At 29.3% G+C, this 19,610-nt stretch overlaps 1 protein-coding gene across 1 annotated transcript; it reads right to left on the bottom strand.

Moving 5' to 3' along the window:
* Positions 1-2,524: 2,524 nt before the first annotated feature.
* On the bottom strand, positions 2,525-18,702 carry LOC113365705 (dynamin-like 120 kDa protein, mitochondrial). Its single transcript, XM_026607226.1, is given in 25 exon segments — positions 2,525-2,737; positions 2,804-2,914; positions 3,013-3,109; positions 3,176-3,260; positions 3,324-3,442; positions 5,959-6,216; positions 6,281-6,417; positions 6,499-6,576; positions 6,643-6,751; positions 8,148-8,226; positions 8,294-8,455; positions 8,665-8,810; positions 10,877-11,008; positions 11,079-11,177; positions 11,249-11,378; positions 13,524-13,634; positions 14,816-15,003; positions 15,082-15,242; positions 15,324-15,416; positions 15,571-15,615; positions 17,724-17,846; positions 17,950-17,976; positions 17,979-18,084; positions 18,201-18,453; positions 18,614-18,702. Coding segments are annotated over 25 exon segments (2,943 nt in total). The 5' UTR covers positions 18,643-18,702; the 3' UTR covers positions 2,525-2,672.
* Positions 18,703-19,610: the final 908 nt, after the last annotated feature.

Raw genomic sequence — 19,610 nt, 5'->3', positions numbered from 1 at the left:
TTTTTCTTTATTGACATATTTGGAAATTCAGAACTTTTTTCAAAGCAATCGTATGCTCTAACTGCATAGAGACGAATTGTCAAAGCGCGTAAGCGCCGCGTCGCGGCTAACGGATTAAACATTGGTACGGAAACCAAAGGAATGTAAACAAAATTTATACTTATTGTTAAAAATCTATATAAAATAATTTGATGTGCATATGTCTAATGATCATTTTTGACCGCCAGATGGCATTTTTTTACTTTTCTTACTAGATCTCCGAAACCGCTAGACCTGCCTTCATGAAAATTTGATCAGTTCTTCACCTTGTCAATACAAGTAAAATGTTTTTGAATTTTTAAAATCGGACGCTCCGTTCTCTTAAAAACCGTGTTATCGTTTTTGGCACTTTTTGCCCCGCATCTTCGGAACGGCTAGACCTGCTTTCGCCAAAAACTAATCAGCACGTATCCTTATCAATACAAATCGAATGTTATTTAAATTATTCAAATCGGTTGATCGGCGCTCCCGAAATCGTCGACGAAAATTTGTATCCGCACACACATACACACACGCACACACATACACACACACATCCATTTTTTCTAAGGTATGCCAAAATGTTCAGAAATCTTTGAAACGTAAAGATATATAAAAATTTTCATTTTCGATTTTTTTGCGATTACTATAACTTACCCTACGGAAAGTTAAAAATCGAAAAGGAACATTTTTGCATATTTTCGCGTTTCAGAGGTTTCTGAGCTTTTTGGCATACCTCAGAAAAAATGGATGCGTGTGTATATGTGTCGAGACAATTTTTCATCGACGATTTGGGGCGCACGGATCAACCAATTTGAATGGTGCAAAAAACATTCGATTCCTATTGATAGGGAGATGTGCTGATTAGTTTTTGGCAAAGGCAGGCCCAACCGTTACGGAGATACGAAGCAAAGATTGAAGAAAATAGAAACCGAGTTTTTGAGAGAATGGAGTATCCGATTTAAATGATTTAAAAAACATTCTGCTTGTGTTGGGAAAAATTATTTAATTTTTTTTGTATATTAAAAATAATTCAGATTTTAATTTTAATTCTAGTTAAAGTTGTAAAGCTTACTTATATACTCTTAATAAATAATTTTAACTTGGCAAAGTTAGTCAGTTTATATAATTCTTATAAATATTGGAAATGTCCTTCATTTCAAGTCCGTTTGATTAAGTTAAATAAACGTTGTAGTCCTTAAGCTCTTATATTTTGTATATAAAATACGAATAATGAAAGTTACAGTAATTATAATAATCTATTTGGAAGCATTTAATATTTCTCGAATATTTGCCTTAAGACACGATGCCATACAGTACTAGTTTGCATTTGCAAATATCGAATTGTTAGAAATTTGAACAATTTGGAAAATACTGATAACAAAATGTCAATATTGTGATAATAAATAATGTAAAAATATTTATTCAACCAAGGAAAATAAACTATAATAAACACAAATAAACTTGATAATGAGAGAATTTAAGACAATGATTAAATTTTCAGATAATCTACCAGATTTTTAGACAAATTAAACTTTTCCAGGCAATCTTCAACATTATCAGACAATTTACAAATATGTTAATCATTTTACAACATTTTCAGACAATTTTCAACATAAAATTTCTTTAGAAGTAGAAAGCAAACGAAGGAAGTAGATATTTCATAGCATTGGAACATAAAATCACATTAAGGATATTTGAAATGCATTTTATTTTTCTCTTCGAGATAACATTTATGATAAATAGTTACAATATTGTGCTATAAGTTTTTATATATCGAAGAACGTTCTAAGTGTTTGAAACAAGATCAAAAAATCGAACAAAGTACAAAGAAGACTATTTTCACCTATACTTTACAAATATTCCTTAGTTGAATATGAATTTATATATTTATTAAGCATATTCTAAATTAATGCCAAGTTTTGTACAAACATGTAAACTTAGAGGAATAATATTGTGCTCTAAGAGACAAAAATTTGTGTCACTAAGATTTTTCATAATATGTTCGAAATGTTTATAAAAAGACTATAAACACGTTCTCAGATGCTTATCAGACCTAGTTTTATGCATTTAATGTATTAATTAGTCCTTTAACAGGATTAAAATACTATTCCTTGCATACGACATAACCTCAATTCTAAAACACGCTTTTAAAACAAATTCAAGCGATAAATATTGTAATAAATAATAATAAAGCTTACCTTTATCAATGTAGCACTAATAAAACAACATTATATACATTTTAATCTATTATTTCACTCCAATAAACACTTTTACACTACTTGGCACTTTTTGCAAGACTTGACACTTCGCCATTAAACAAGCTTCAGCGTTGCCAACATCATAACATCAAAACAGTTAAAAATACAAAATTCAAAATGGTTGAAACATTAATTTATTAGCATTTATTATTATTTACACATAAAATATAAAAAAAATCTAGAATCTATACAAATATAAAACACCATAATTCAGTTTACATTTTATAGTTGACTTAGCTACAAATACATTAAAATAAATAAGTCGTAATTGTGACTAAAGCAACACATCACAACGAACCGATTGATAAGAGTGCTAGCTAACAAAGCTTTAACTTGTTAAATAAATGTCTCATTCAAATTTAAATTCAGCCTTTACACTAGTTAACTCCAATATCATTTTTCCTTATTTAAAGCTGCAATGAATTCCTCAAGTTTTTCCTGGATTTGACGTACCCTCTCTAAAAAGACATAAAACAAACCATTTACATATAAAATATAACTTAAAAAACTTGTTTTGAACATACTTAATTCTTCTGCAAGTGTTACTCTACGACCAGTCAACAGCATAGCTTTCTTTTCGCTATCTTGACTATAATCCTCCAAAACTTCTTTGATTTCTTTATCTAACCTACGTGCTACAAAATATAAGGATAATTAATTTGAATTCACCTTCACATTAAAGAAATACACATTCGAAGTAAACTGTAGAATTAAATTTTAAATCTAATCAAACCTTCACGATTCATAATTTGTTGTCTCAACGCATTTGCTGTTACTTTTGCCATTTGTTGAATCCTCCAGAATAAAACTACATCACAGCAACCTACATCCTCAAACTAAAAGATAATAAAATCATTACACACTTGATTTCAAAATAATTAAGATGTTTTTATTACCTCTTTATTATTTCCTTGTTGGTGATATAGATAATATAACTTTTTACAATCAAATGCTTTACTTAAAGCCTGATTCAAGAAGAACCTTAAAATAAATGTATCGATTAATAAAAAATGTCTGAAATGCAAGTCATAAGTATGTTTGTACCTTCTGTAAACAGGATGCCAGGTTTCTTTAATATATTCCATGTCTACATCTACATTTATCCTTTGTAAGTTTTTACGAACTGTTGTTACTTCATCGTAGCTGAGTGTTGGGGGATGTTTCTGTAATAAAAAATAGAACATTTATAGACAATCTTGAACATTCGCAAACCAGCTACGAAATTCTCAGACTATCCAAAACAGTCTCATACGATTTAAAATAGCCTCAAACAAGCTGCAATAATTTCAGACAAGCTGCAACAGTCTCAGACAAGCTAAAACAGTCTCAGACAAGCTACAACAGTCTCATACGAGTTAAAACAGTCTCAGACGAGCTGTAACAGTCACAGATGAATTAAAACTGTCTCAGACGAGCTGCAACAGTCTCAGACCATCTGCAACAGTCTCAGACAAGCTAAAACAGTCTCAGACAAGCTAAAACAGACTCATACGACTTAAAATAGTCTCAGACAAGCTGCAATAATTTCAAACAAGCTGCAACAGTCTCAGATAAGTTAAAACAGTCTCAGACAAGCTGCAATATTCTCAAACGAACTGCAACAGTCTCAGACAAATTGCAATAGTCTCAAACAAACTGCAACAGTCTCAAACAAACTGCGACAGTCTCAGATGAGTTAAAACAGTCTCAGACGAGCTGAAACAGCCTCAGACAAGCTGCAATAATATCGGACATGCAGCAATAATATCGAATATGCTGCAACAATCTCAGACAAGTTAAAATAGTCTCAGACAAGCAGCAACAGTCTCAGATGAGTTAAGACAGCCTCAGACGAGCTGCAACAGTCTCAGACAAGCTAAAACAGTCTCATACAAGCGAAAAAAAGTCTCATACAAGTTAGAACAGTCTCAGATGAGCTGCAAACATCCCAGACGAGCTGCAAAAGTCTCAGGCGAGTTGAAACAGTCTTAGACAAGCTGCAAACATCCCAGACGAGCTGCAACAGTCACATAAGAGTTAAAATAGCCTCAGACAAGCTGCAATAATTTCAGACAAGCTGCAACAGTCTCGGAGATGTTGAAACAGTCCCAGACAAGCTAAAACAGTCTCATACGAGTTAAAACAGTCTCAGACAAGCTGCAACAGTCTCAGGCGAGTTGATACAGTCTCAGACAAGCTGCAACAGTCTCAGATAAAATAAAACAGTCTTAGACCAGCTACAACAGTCTCAGAAGAGCTAAAACAGTCTCAGACAAGCTGCAACAGTCTCAGACGAGTTGAAACAGTCTCAAACAAACTGCAACAGCCTCAGACGAGCTACAACAGCCTCAGACGAGCTACAACAGTCTCATACGAGTTAAAACAGTCTCAAATGAGCTAAAACAGTCTCACACAAGCTAAAATAGTCTCAGACAAGCTGCAATAATACCAAACGAGCTGCAACTGTCTCAGACAAGCTAAAACACTCTCAGACAGTCTAAAACAGTCTTAGACAAGCTGCAATAATCTCAGGCGAGATAAAACAGTCTCAGACGAGCTAAAACAGTTTCTGACAAGCTGCAACAGTCTCAGGCAAGCTAAAACAGTCTCATACGAGTTAAAATAGTCTCAGACAAGCTGCAACAGTCTCAGATAAGTTAAAACAGTCTCAGACAAGCTAAACAGTCTCATACCAGTTAAAACAGTCTCAGACAAGTTGTAACAGTTTCAGATGAAATGAGACTGTCTCAGATGAGATAAAACAGTCTCAGAAAAGCTGCAACAGTCTCAGACAAGCTGCAGACATCCCAGAGGAGCTAAAACAGTCTCAGACAAGCTGCAACAGTCTCAAACGAACTGCAACAGTCTCAAACGAGCTGCAACAGTCACAGACAAGCTAAAACAGTCTCATACGAGCTAAAATAGTCTCAGACAAGCTGCAATAATTTCAGACAAGCTGCAACAGTCTCAGATAAGTTAAAACAGTCTGAAACAATTTAAAAAGTCTCAGACAAGTTGCAACAGTTTCATATGAAATGAGGCAGTCTCAGATGAGATAAAACAGTTACAGAAAAGCTGCAAGAGTCTCAAATAAGTTAAAACAGTCTCAGGCAAGCTGCAATAGTCTCAAACAAACTGCAACAGTCTCAAACAAACTGCAACAGTCTCAGATGAGTTAAAACAGTCTCAGACGAGCTAAAACAGTCTCAGACAAGCTGCAATAATATTGGACATGCTGCAACAATCTCAGACAAGTTAAAACAGTCTCAAGCAAGCTGCACCAGTCTCAGACAAGTTAAAATAGTCTCAGACAAGCTGCAATAATTTCAGACAAGCTGCAACATTCTCAGATAAGCTAAAACAGTCTCAGACGAGGTAAAACAGTCTCAGATGAGATAAAACAGTCTCAGACGAGTTAAAACAGTCTCAGACAAGCTGCAACAATCTCAGATGAAATTAAACAGTCTCAGATGAAATAAAACAGTCTCAGACAAGCTGCAACAGTCTCAGACAAGCTAAAACAGTCTAAGACAATCTAAAACAGTCTTAGACAAGCTAAAAAAGTCTCATACAAGTTAAAACAGTCTCAGACAAGCTGCAAACATCCTAGACGAGCTGCAACAGTCTCATACGAGCTAAAACACTCTCAGACATCCTACAACACTCTCAATATTTTCAATACTCTAAACTTTCCACTTACACTATCGCTATAAATAATCTTATCCAACTCCGATTTGACTTTGCTCCTCAAAGCCTGTTCAGGTGTTGGATTCTCCCATCTGAGCCACCTCTCCTTGGTACCGGGCCCCAACATCTCCCTCAATCTCAATTCGTTGTGGGCTAATCTGTCTCTGACAGCACTTTCTAAGAATTTGATTGCTTCATCCCATTCGGCTTTACTCGAAACTGATCTGTCTTCTAGTGTGTTCAGTTGAATTATCCTTAACATCTCTGAAGCCTGGTAAAAGAAATATAATCCATAATATATGCAAATATATATTAAAATGAATATAACATTATACTTTATCTTCCCACGAATGTCTTCTCATCGCTTCATCGACAACAGCAGCTTTTAAATTATCAAATATTCCATCGTGGTCTGGTAACTGTTGAGCTTTTTTCATAAATTGTTCAAACTCTACTTGTAGCGTCTCCCAGCCTAGAAAAACCCGTTAAAATCAACACCATAATAATCTCTAAATTTAATCATCAGAAATCTTTTCCCTCTTTTCCTATTTACCTGTTTCAACAGATTTTGCAGGCAACGCTTGTTCCGCCCATTGTTTCAATTTAATATCAACAGTCGTATTGAAATTACCTAAACGAAATAAAAAAATATATGAAATAATTTCAGTTTGATTATAATTGGTTACTATTTTCTTACTTGTGCTTCCGGTTTGTGCAGCTGGTAAATAAATGTTCTCAAATACATGGGTCGATACTTTTTCCCAAATTTTTTGCATGAGTAGCAGCTCCCATTGTTTAGGTGATACCTAATAAATAGATGTATATATATATATATATATATATATATATATATATACTAGCTGTCCCGGGAAACGTTGTTTTAGCAATCTAGGAAATATCTAAAGTTTACCTCAAGACATTGTTTGACCTTAAACATATATAATGATTGCAATAATTGATCCGATAATAAAAGTTGTTCATCCCTAACACTTTTTTTTCATTTTTTTGATAATTTTTCCTTACTTTATACGTTTAAACAACTCTATTACTGTATCTGCTACTCTAAAAAATTCTTACAAAATTACAAATAATTTAAATGGTGAAATAACATTTGCCGAGTCAGCCAGAAGGGTGGAAATCAAGGGTTGTATATATCTTTTTCAAATCTGCATTATAAAAATAAAAGTAAAGGAAATTAAGTCCATCAAATTAAAAAAAAGTGGAAACAGTGAACAACCTTTGATGAAAATAAAGTGTTTTTTTCAAGAACTTTTCTATAAGTTTTCTATAAGTGAACTTTTGTTGAACTAAATGAAAATTGATTTGACTTCTGAAATAAATATTATGATATAGGAATCTCTGGTAGGAGGGTAAAAATTTAGGGCCGATGTATGTTTGAATCACACATTTTAAACATTTTAAATAACAAAAATTGGTTTCGTGAATCAGAGAAAGTGTGAAAGGTAAACAACCTTTAATAAAAAAAAATCTTTTTTAAAGCAAAATTTAAGTCTTTCCAGAAGTTTAAGAAAATCTGAATCAAAATTCAGAATTTCAAAAAAATATTCATTGTCTGTTTACTAAAATGACTATTACGAAATAGGGGTTTATGATAGAAGGGCGAAAATTGATAGCTTGTTATAAAATAATGAAATAAAAAGTAACAGATTGAAAATGTTAAAATTGAAATTATTTTCATCTTTTGCCATTGAATATTTATATTTTTATAATATTTTTTTTAATAAATTAAAGATTTTGTAAGAAATGATTCTGTTTTTGCCCACCTTGAATAAATTTACGCAATCTGTTATATATAAACACTAATTAAAAACAAATTTTAAATCAATGATGCTCTTTGTTTTGATATTTCGAACAAACTAGCTTATACATACAAAAAAATTAGTTTGGATCATAAAACGTGGATTTCCCATCTGAATCTACATATTTCCATCATAGACATAGGCTACTAAAAATTCGTAACTGTAACATACATTTTGTAGTGTTGTATTTTGACAGTAAAACAATTAAAATGTGATTGTAGATATAAGCAAATTATAGTTCAGTGTTTATAATTTCGTGTAAATGCAAAATTAATAAATTTCGTTGAAAAAAAATATTTTTAAAAGCCATGTAAGATCGGAAACGCGTTAAACGAGTACCGTGCAAAAACGGGGGATAGGTGTATATATATATTTATGGTACCTGTGATAGATTAATTATTTCATCCAAGATTTCTCCTCGCGCTTTCTCAAATAATTCATCTCTGTCCAGTTCTCGCAATCTGCAACATAAATTAAAATATATTAAATATATTTGCAAAAAACATTCAGTGACCTATCCATTATTACCTTGGGAAATTGTTCTTCCATTCAGTTTCCAAATTGAACCTCGTGGCTTTAAAAGCATCTGCCTGTTGTTCCACAGTTTCTCGTACCATTTTCCAGAAACATTCAGCTACAGCCAGTGATAAATTTCTCGTTGTAACTTGTCCTGACATCGCTATACCATCCCTGAAAAAAGGATCAATAAATAAATTCTGTATGTATTTATAAATATTGAGTCTGAATTATTTATAATATCTTCGGTAATAGGTAACAAATAGAAAAAAAATTTGTATCTATTTGAATAATTTACACATGATGATTCTTTTTTATACAACAAAATAAGATGATTCAGAAGTTATAGAATGAGATAAGTATATAAAAGTTTTTCTATTTACTTGAATAATTTACTGTTCCTGAAGAACTGTTCCTCGTGTTGTCTGATTGTAGCAATAGTATCATCCTGACGTCCTCTTCCAGTGACGACAGCGAAATATCCTAAAGCTTTCATTGGGAACAATTTGCCCGACAAAATTTTTCGAATCTACAAAAAGATTAACACTCAAATTTAACAAAGCCTATTTTGGTAGTTTCGAGTATTCATTAATAAAAACACTTATGAAAGGTGCCTATAACTCATATTATTGACGTTGAAAATTCTCTATCGCTTAATCCAAAATATTTCTGGTCTTTTTTGCGTAATAAGACTGCTTTTAATATTATTCCTAATAGATTGTGCTATCTAGACAAATATTATGATTCTCCTGATGCTATTGTTGATGCATTTAATTCTTACTTTATTAGTGTTTATCAGCCTTAACTTGACATACCCATTTTATTTGATCATAATGATAGAATCATGATTGTTATAGGTGTAATTGATTCTAGTACTGTGCAACTTGCGATAGCAAGTTTTAAGAACTCCAAAATATTTGGTTTCGATGATATTCTATTTTTCTTTGCACGTGATTGCTCATCTGCTCTATCTGATCCACTTGCATTTTTATTTAATCTATCATTGCGTACAAACACTTTTCCAAATTGTTCGAAAATTGCACGATTAGTTCGAACTTTTAAATAAGATGATACATCAAACATTACTAAATACAGGCCGATATCATTATTATCAAACTTTGCTAAGTTATTTGAAAAAAATATTTATAGAGAACTAATTCCTTCTGCTAGAACTTTAATTTCTACTAATCAACATGGATTCATGCCTGCCCGTTCTACGACGACAAATTTAATCTGCATTAAACAATATATAGCTAAGAAACTAATGGACAAGTTAATGTTATTTACACTGACTTCAGTAAAGCTTTTGACAAAATTGATCATAACATTCTTCTTACTAAATTATCTAAGATTGGTCTTAATTCTCCACTTGTTTATTTTTTTAAGAGATATCTTCATAATCGTAAACAGTTTGTCTATCTTAAGGGATTCTTGAGCAATATTGAAAATATCATTTTAGGTGTACCTCAGGGATCTATTCTTGGTCCACTACTATTTGTTATTTTTATTAATGACATATCTAATATTATTAGCTGTCCACATTTATTATTTGCAGATGCTCTCATACTATATCTCAAAATAAATTCTATTGATGACTGCTTATTGTTACAGTCTCAACTTGACTCTTGGTGTGTCTATAACAAATTACATTTAAATATATCAAAGTGCAAGATTCTTAGTTTTTCACATAAGCGCGTTCCAATACATTTTGATTAAAAAAATTTTAACACCAGCATTGATAGATGTAATAAAATATCAGACTTGGGAGTTTTATTTGATTCTGGTTTGCTTTTCACTGATCATATAACTGATATTTGTAATAGAGCACATAAATCTTTAGGTTTGATACTGAGAAATTGTAAACAGTTCAATTCAAATAATGCACTTCTTAGCCTGTACTATTCTAATGTACGTTCAAAATTAGAATACGGTTCGATTATTTGGTATCCTCATCAAATCAACAATCTGATGCGATAGAGAAGGTTCAGCGAAAATTTCTGAAATATCTCAATTATAAAACATATAAAATTTACCCTGAACGTGGCTTTGATTGACCACAACACTTTACTAAAAGAATTTGGTATTCCTTCCCGTGCCTCACATCGATTTATCTGTACAATTATGTTCTTATTTAAACTTTGCAATAATTCTATAGACTGTCCTCTTGTTCCTAATCAACTATCCTTTAATGTTCTAAGGCTATCTACGCGTTCATAATTATTTTTCAATTATCCTACTCCTAAATCTAATTCTCTCTTTTATTAAATTCGCCTATTTTACTTATGTCCTCTAACTTTAACTTAATTAATAATGAAATAGATATTCACAACACTTCACCTAATCAAATAATCTCCATATGCACAAGTTAACCTTTTTATTTTCTTTTCAAATATCTCATTATTTTATCTTATTCTGTTTATAAATAATATTGTTACATTCTGCATTATATGTAATTTTATGTTAATAACTATATATTGTAATTTTGTATTTATTTTAATTGTTATTCATTATGTAAAATAATTGTATTTTTGAGTCCTCTTAGAAGAAATCTGTGGGCTTTATATTTAAAAATAAATAAATAAATAAATTACTTACCCTATTGGGGTCACTTAGATTCTCCTCGGCCATATCGACTTTGGTCAAAACAAAAATCGTTCTTTTACCACTCGGATCGCACCTTGCTACCATGTCTGTAACATTACTCCTTTCGGCATCCACTGAACCATCCTGATAATAAAAATAAAATTAGCATTATAAAAAAAACTCATTCAAAACAATAGTATTTAAATACATTTACCTGTATGCACAAAATAATTGCATTAGGATTGCTCATATAGTGTTGAGACATCTGCTGAATGGATTCTCTTGTATCTTTTGCCATATCTACTGTAACCGTCTGAAAAAATAATAATAAAACTTTAAGGTATATAATATTATTAATTGTTAATAATTTCTTTTATCCTTTACCGATATAATTCCAGGTAAGTCGACTAAAACCATTCGTTGTAAACCAGGACCCTTGACACTCATCGAAATGACTTCGTGGCTCACAGTTTTTCCTCCACGGACGGAATTTCTCATTCTTAGTTCAACCTCTCTAGAAAAAAGACATTGAACCTAGGTGTAAGTGGTAGTTTGTGTTAAGGCAAGTTGCATTAACTACCCGACATGTGTAAATAATAGACTTAATATATAAGAAATCAAATCAACAAATTTAGTTTAAATATTATTTAATAGTAATTGTTACAAAAGTTCCATTAATGTGATTTTTTTGTAATTAAACCACTTTTCCTAGGCCTATAATATTTTATCATGTTCATTTAGACTGTGCAAAGTTTCATTACATTAATCGAACGTAACTTTAACGAAACATTCTGTTACGTTTATTTTTGTAAGTGTTCATTGTGAATACAACAAATACTAAGGACACTTTTTTGTATACATCGCTGTAGTTTGATTATTTAATATAATTAATATATATTATTATATATCAAATGAAAGCTTATAAAATTTTCTATAAATGTGTATATCAATTCATATAACATTTCCAACAAAATTTTATACATTTTTTTTTTAAACTTTGAAATCAAAATGGTGGGTCTATAACATTAGTTTCATCGGTTGTGGTTTTTTTATCCACGTTTATTTTATTATATATAATTAGAAATATAACAACAATATTATATATTGTTAAAAACCCAATAAAATTGTCTACAAATCTGTATAAGATTTAATAACTTTTCGAACAAAATTATTTAGGAAAAATCGGTGAAAGATAAAATTTAGTATCCAGTTATTAAACATTAGTGGATTTGATTGGTTCGTTTTTTTTAAATTTAGTATAGTTGTAATAAAATTTTTATATATTATTATATATCATTAAAAGGCAATAAAATTATCTATAAAACTGTATATGAAATTTTGTAACTGTTAGAACAAAATTATATCAAAATAATTCATCAAACTTTGCAATTAAAATCTTCGTCAGGTGTCCATACTGTTTTAGCTCCAACGCTTCGGTTTATAATTAAATTTGTTTTGTTATAATTTAATTAAAAATATTATTATTATATATTATTAGAAAGCTAATTAAATTATCTAAATCTGTATATAACAATTAACAACTGTTAGAACAAAATCATATAAAAATAATTCATCAAACTTGGAAATTAATATCGTCGTCTGCCGCCCACATTGTTTAGCTACAACGCTATGGTTTATAATTATATTTATTTTGTAACAATTTAATTAAAAATATTATTATTATTATATGTTATTAGAAAGCTAATTATATTATCTATAAATCTGTGTATAACAATTATTAACATTTCTAACAAAATTATATAAAAAAATCGTTTGTACTTTGAAGACAATACGGCGTGTCTATAACACCAGTTGTATCGGTTGCAGTTTTTTATATCCACGTTTAATATAGAAAAGTAAATATATAATAATAGTATTATATATTGCTAAAAACTCAATAAAATTGTCTACAAATCTGTATATAATGTTTAATAACTTTTCGAACAAAATTATTTAGGAAAAATCTGTGAAAGTTAAAATTAAGTATCCAGTTATTAGCCATTAGTGGATCTGATTAGTACATTTTTTAAAATTTATTTATATTTCGATAAATCATGATATGTCATTAAAAAGTCAATAATATTATCTATAAATCTGTATGTAACATTTTGTTACTGTTAGAACAAAATTATATAAAAATAATTTATTAAACTTTGCAATTAAAATCTTCGTCAGGTGTCCATACTGTTTTAGCTCCAACGCTTCGGTTCAAAATTACATTTATTTTGTTATAATTGAATTAAAAATATTATTATTTATATTATTGGAAAGCTAACTAAATTATCTATAAATCTGTATATAACAACTTGTAACTGTTAGAACAAAATCTTATAAAAATAATTCATTGGACTTGGCAATTAATATCGTCGTCAAGCGTCCACATTGTTTTAGCTTCAACGTTTTGGTTTATAATAACAACATTTGATTTTTCGTTATAATTTAATTAAATATTATTATCATTATATATTAATGGAAAGCTAATTAAATTTGCTACAAATCAGTATATAATAATTTAAAACTCTTAGAACAAAATTATATAGAAAAAAATGCTTAAACTTTGACTTTGCCAAAACATAAAATTTGTATATAAACTGAAACGTTGATTTTTTCGGTTGCATTTTTTACATATGAAAAATTTGAAGTAATTTTTGATATTTACCTTCTTAAATCTGCTAAATCTGACTCTTTTGTCAAATCAAACTCTCGGCTTGAGTCTCGGAATTGGGCAACATGATAAGGTCCTTCGGATAAAGTCACTTTAACAGGAGCTCTAAAAAAAAAACATACATACAATAAATGCTGAATCCATTAGATTAATATATAACTAAAATAATTAAAATAACTTTATGAATATGTAAAAAAAACACTCAAAGTTTCAATACAAAGTCGACATTGATTGTCATATCATGTACTATAGCAAACTCTTTAATAAAATCTAATCTAATTATAATAACTAGTGGGGTGTATGGCATCGTGCCTTAAGGCAAATTGCTGGAACTTCCCGTACCGTAACGAAATGTTCGAGGAATACTGAATGTTTTCAAATAAATTATTATAAATATTATAACATTGTCTAATATTTATAAGAATTATATAAAGTGAATTGCAAAGTTAAAATTATTTGTTTAAGTTATATTAGAACTTTAGTCAGAATCAAAATAAAATCTGAATTATTTTCGATATACAAAAAAACTAAAAAAAAAAAAAAAAAATCATACGAAAATATTTTTTCCAAAATCAATTATTTTGTTAAGACAAGCAGAAAGTTCTTTGAATCATTTAAATCGGACGCTTAGTTCTCTCAAAAACTGCCATTTTTTACATATTTAGCTCCGTATCTTCGAAATGGCTGAGCCTGCCTTTGCCAAAAACTAATAAACACTTCTCCCAATCATTACTAATTGAATGTTTTTTAGATCATTCAAATCGGATACTCCGTTCTCTCAAAAAGTCGATTTCTATTTTCTGCAGTCGTTGCTCCGTATATCCGAAACGGCTGGACCTGCCTTCGCCAAAACCTAATCAGCTCTTTTCCCTATCAATAGGAATCGAATATTTTTTTATCCATTCAAATCGGTTGATCCTTGCGCCCGAAAACGTGACTGGAAATTTGTATCCATACATACATACACACACACACACACACATCCATTTTTTCTGAAGTATGCCAAAATGTTCAGAAACCTTCAAAACGTCGAGAAATGTGAAAATTTTCAATTCCGATTTTCGGCCCATTACAATAACTTACCCTACGGGAAGTTAATAATAACAATTCGAAAAAAATTAATAATGATATCATTAATTTACTTCCTTTGCAATTGCGAGATTGATAAAAATCAGATATCCATCGCTTAAAATTCAAAATCAGCCACATACACACACACACACACATACACACACACATATATATATATATATATATATATATATAATATAATAAATATATTTTACCTAGTCATCATCTCTCCACCTCCCCTAGGAAAAATTCTAGCCTGTGCAATAGCCTCCAAAACAGAAGTCTTCCCAGAACTCTGGTCTCCGACGACCACAACTCTCGGTAAATGATCAGCAGTGCTGTATCCAGTATCGTAATCTGCTAACTCGTCCAAAACTTCACTGTACATATCTATTAAAGATTTCTACAATAAAAATTGTAAATGAATATATGTATATCAATGATATTAAAAAAAGATGATTTTCAAGTAAATTTATTTCACCTTAATCTTCTTCAGTCCAGTTTTTCTGTTACTTTTCAAAATAAGATTTTGTTTGCGTAATTCTTTATTCTCTCTTTCCAATCGTTCCAATTCTCGTTGATATTTTATTTGCACTGCAATCACTTCGTCCTGCAAAGCTTCCAAACGTTGTTGGGCTGTCTCTAAAAGTAAAAGAAACTTCAATAATAATATATATGTATTAATATTTCCTCTACATTATAATTCTGATTAATTCAACATACCATATTTTTTACGATCCTCGTTTGAATCTTGAACTTGTGTAGCAGCTCGAGCAGCATAAACTGTAGCTTTGGCTTTGATGTCTTCGGACACATCTAGAACAAAAAAATAATACAATAGTGTTTAACTAAATTAAATTGACTACTAGACATAAAACTACACACATAATACTTTTCATAAAAGGCCATGATTTATCAAACAAACATTTCTATAATTTTAAATCAATGTAAATGGATTGCATTTCATTACCTGTATACAAATTTGTAACAAGCTGAGTTAAATTCTTGGAGGTACCTGTGCAGAAGAAAATTAATTTTAATAAACATACGATTTTTAATTGTTTTACATAATAGAAATTTTTGGATTGAGATTTCAAGAAAAGTTTGTTTGATTAATTGGCATTAATAAACATAAAAAATGTTACGAGACATGAATGCCGAATTAAGGGGCACAGCTAGTGTAAAATTTTCAAAAAATCGATTTTTCAATTTTTCCATATTTCGATAGGATATTCCTGTTCTATACATAGTTCTCCGTAAAATGAACTATCGATTTTTTGATCGGATCAAAAATCGAATTTTGGCAGTCCAAAAACGACCAAAATTTTGGGTGAAATTCGACTTTTTTTTTCAAAAACGCCGTCATTTTGTCAATTTTTGATTTTTTTTCTTTATCGTAATTCATTTTCCAGACAATATTATCTAGTTTAACAAGTTTTTTTTTATTTAATTTCATCCACGTAGAAGGCCGGAATCACTGCAGCAGTGAAGAACTTATAAAATAGGAATAAGGAACTTATAAAATATTTAATTTTTTTTTTCAAAAATTTTACTATGTATTCTCAAAACATGTATAAATATATTCCTAAAATTTTGAAATGATTGATAAAGTAGCTTTTTAATATAAATTCCCAAAAATCACCTTTTTTAGGCGGTTACACTAGTTGTGCCCTTTAACACACTATAGGCGGGGCGGGTAAAAATACCCGTTTTGTGGACATTTGAATTTGGTTAACTTTAAAATCGATTCACATATGATATTGAAATTGTTAGTTGGTTGTTTTTACTTAGATTCAATTAATTTAGTGCTGTATTATGTTAATTAGCAATATGTGACTTTAGGACATTTTTTTACATTTCGTCAAACGACTTAAAATTTTCATTCCGAACATTTTAGTTTGTATACATCAGTAAAAACTAGATAAAATTTTACATATTGATATTTTGAATAAAACTTGTTGGAACATTTATTTTCTGGTAATATACTTAGCAATGGACGTGAATTTTGGACATTTTTTATATTTCTTTAAATAACTAGACTAATAATATTTTTATATTTCTTTAAATAACTAGAAAATTTTGCCCAGGACACTTTGTCCAGTAAAAAGTACCAGTAAAAAGTATATAAAATTTACTAAAATATAGTAAAACTGTTATATGCACTTCGATATCAAAATTTTGAATAATTCATAGTTGAAATGCAGGCTTTAGTTACTTTTCTTCAAATAACTATTAATTTTCTTCTGGGACATTATAATTTGTTTACATCAGTAAAAACTAGATAAAATTTACTAAAATCAAGTAAAGACTGTTATATACACTTGTATATAAAAATTCTGAACAATTCGTAGTTGAAATCCAGACTTTAGTATTTCCATAATTTGCTAGAACATTTTTTTACTTTTCTTCAAATAACCTAAATTTATTAGAATTTAGTAAAAATTACAAAATATAAACGTAAAAATGAAATGAGTTTTAATAACATTAAAGAGACATTCATAATTTGACTGTATTATACAACTTTCATTTTATTATTTTATGTATTATTTATATTTCCAGAAAAGCTTTTTTTTATATTTCAAATTCTTTGATTTTCATTTAAATTAAAGTTTATAATTGAAATTTAAGAGTTCATGTTTTTTAATATACTATAAATCTCTTAAAGGTTGTTAAATATTATATTTATATATAAAGTAAAAAATTAAAAAATATAAACTGTAAAAATGAAATGAGTTTTAATAACATTAAAGAAACATTCATATTTTACTGTATACAACTTTTTGTTATTATTGTGATGTATATATATTCCGAAAAGCTTTTTTTATATTTTAAATTCCTTTGATTTTCATTTAAATTAAAGACAAGAATTTTGACCGCTTATAGTGTGTTAACTATGTTCTTGTTAAATAAATAATATACCATAAATCTTTAAAGGTTGTTAAATATTATATTTATATATATATATAATATTTTATATATATATATAAGTTAAAAATGTTTATATTAGTTACACAATGCAAAATACTTTTACACCAACAAGTTCAATCGACTTATTGAACAAAATATTTACAAAAATCTATTTAGTTAAATATAACTACTATATAATTCCTACATATTAAATACCTTCGATAGCCGGCTGTTTACTCTCTTCAATTTTGGCAGCTTGTATAGCATCTTCCAGTCGTCTATCAAACCAACTTTTGAATTCCATTGCTTTCGCTTCACCTAATGCTTTTAACCTAGGATCTTGGAGAAGAAGACACAATCAGTTCCAATTTTAATTATATATATATATATATATATATATATATATATATATATAATAGGAAAAATATTTAATAAATGGTACCTATGACTATGCTATCTTTTATTGTATCTTGAGACTAATTAAACTTTTTTGATATCCTGACCATTGTTCTGAATCAGGAAGTACATCGTCTAGCCATTTCATATCAGGTAAACCGTCTTTCCATTCTTCATATTTCTAAAAAAACAAATGAATATATAAATTTCTTTGCTTGGCAAAATACAAGATCAATTCTGCTCGCTATAAAATCAATTACAGAATTAAAGAAGAATAAAAATCTATATTACAATTACCTTTTTCAAAGTAACCCCTCCACCAAGGGCTCCTCCCAGTACAATATACCTAAGTTTCAAGACTCCTCGAACAGCCCTAAGCAAAAACATGCCATATCCACGTCTATGACCGTATTGAATAGGTTTATAAGGTTGCAAGAAAACTTTTCTGTGCCCCCTTGACTCGTAACGTCCATTGCAAGTCGTGAAATTCACTTGAGACAATTTTAACGTCACCGCCCGACCGTACGACTTATAGGTTAGGATCGGCTTTCTAAAAATAAAATAAACACAGGCAACTTATATATAACACACACATTATAAAATAACACATTTGGTTGTTTGTAATTGAATAATATAACAACAACTACATAAATTACATATACAATAAATATATATTCTTTGACATTTGAATTGTGCAACTCGTATCGTACCCGAATTTTCCCCGAAGAACGTTCGCCATGACGAGTAATTATTTATTTATTAACTGATTTTTTATACATAATAAAAGTACTTTAGCAACTATTAAACATACTGTCAAATTATAATAATATTATATAAAACTGTCAAAGAATGTCAACCGGCGCTAGTATGGCCGCCATATTGAAAGTGATGAACTGTCAAAAGAAAAGAGTGGCGCGAGATTCAAAAGACAAAAAACACAAAAATCATAATGGTACACGTTATAATTATATTATATTATATATATATATATATATATATATATATATATATATATATATGTATATCACATTTATTATAAGATAATACATCTTGTGGTTTGTAATTGAATAATATATCAATTATAAATAAATATTCTTGTATTTGACTTTTGAATTGTGCATCTCGAATCGTACCCGAATTTTCCCCGAAGAACGTTCGCCATGAGGAGAAATTATTTATTTATTTACTGATTTTTCATGCATAATAGAGTACTTTAACAACTATTAAACACACTGTTAAATTATAATAATTATATGGATAATATTAAAGATAATCATAAAGAATTTTAACTGGCCGCGATAATCATAAAGGTGGTGCGAGATTCAAAATTGATAAAAGGCGAATAACATAAGAAATATAATGATAAACGTTGAATATATATATATATATATATATATATATAATTAGGTTTTTTTGTTCGACGTTGAGACATGTCTTGATATGATTTCCAGCAAGTCGCCGAAAAAAAAGCAATAAATACAAAATATTTATTTAAAATATACGTTTCGACACGGATTGTGTGTCATCATTCAGCACTTCTTTGTTAACAGTTTCTAAAAAAAATTTTACAAAGATTTTTTAAAAAAATAAACGTAATTTTATATTTAAAATAATTAAAAAATATACATACCACATCAGGAAAATAACACACAAAAAAACACATTGTTTTATAAAATAATTACATATGCATTACATGAAGTTCAGTTT

Source organism: Ctenocephalides felis, unplaced genomic scaffold (assembly GCF_003426905.1).
Source record: "Ctenocephalides felis isolate EL2017-DRISC unplaced genomic scaffold, ASM342690v1 CF-g0.4_SCAFFOLD_01170, whole genome shotgun sequence".
Lineage (NCBI taxonomy): Eukaryota > Metazoa > Arthropoda > Insecta > Siphonaptera > Pulicidae > Ctenocephalides > Ctenocephalides felis.
The sequence above is the reverse complement of the archived record's forward strand: the minus strand, read 5'-3'. Positions and strand labels throughout refer to the sequence as shown.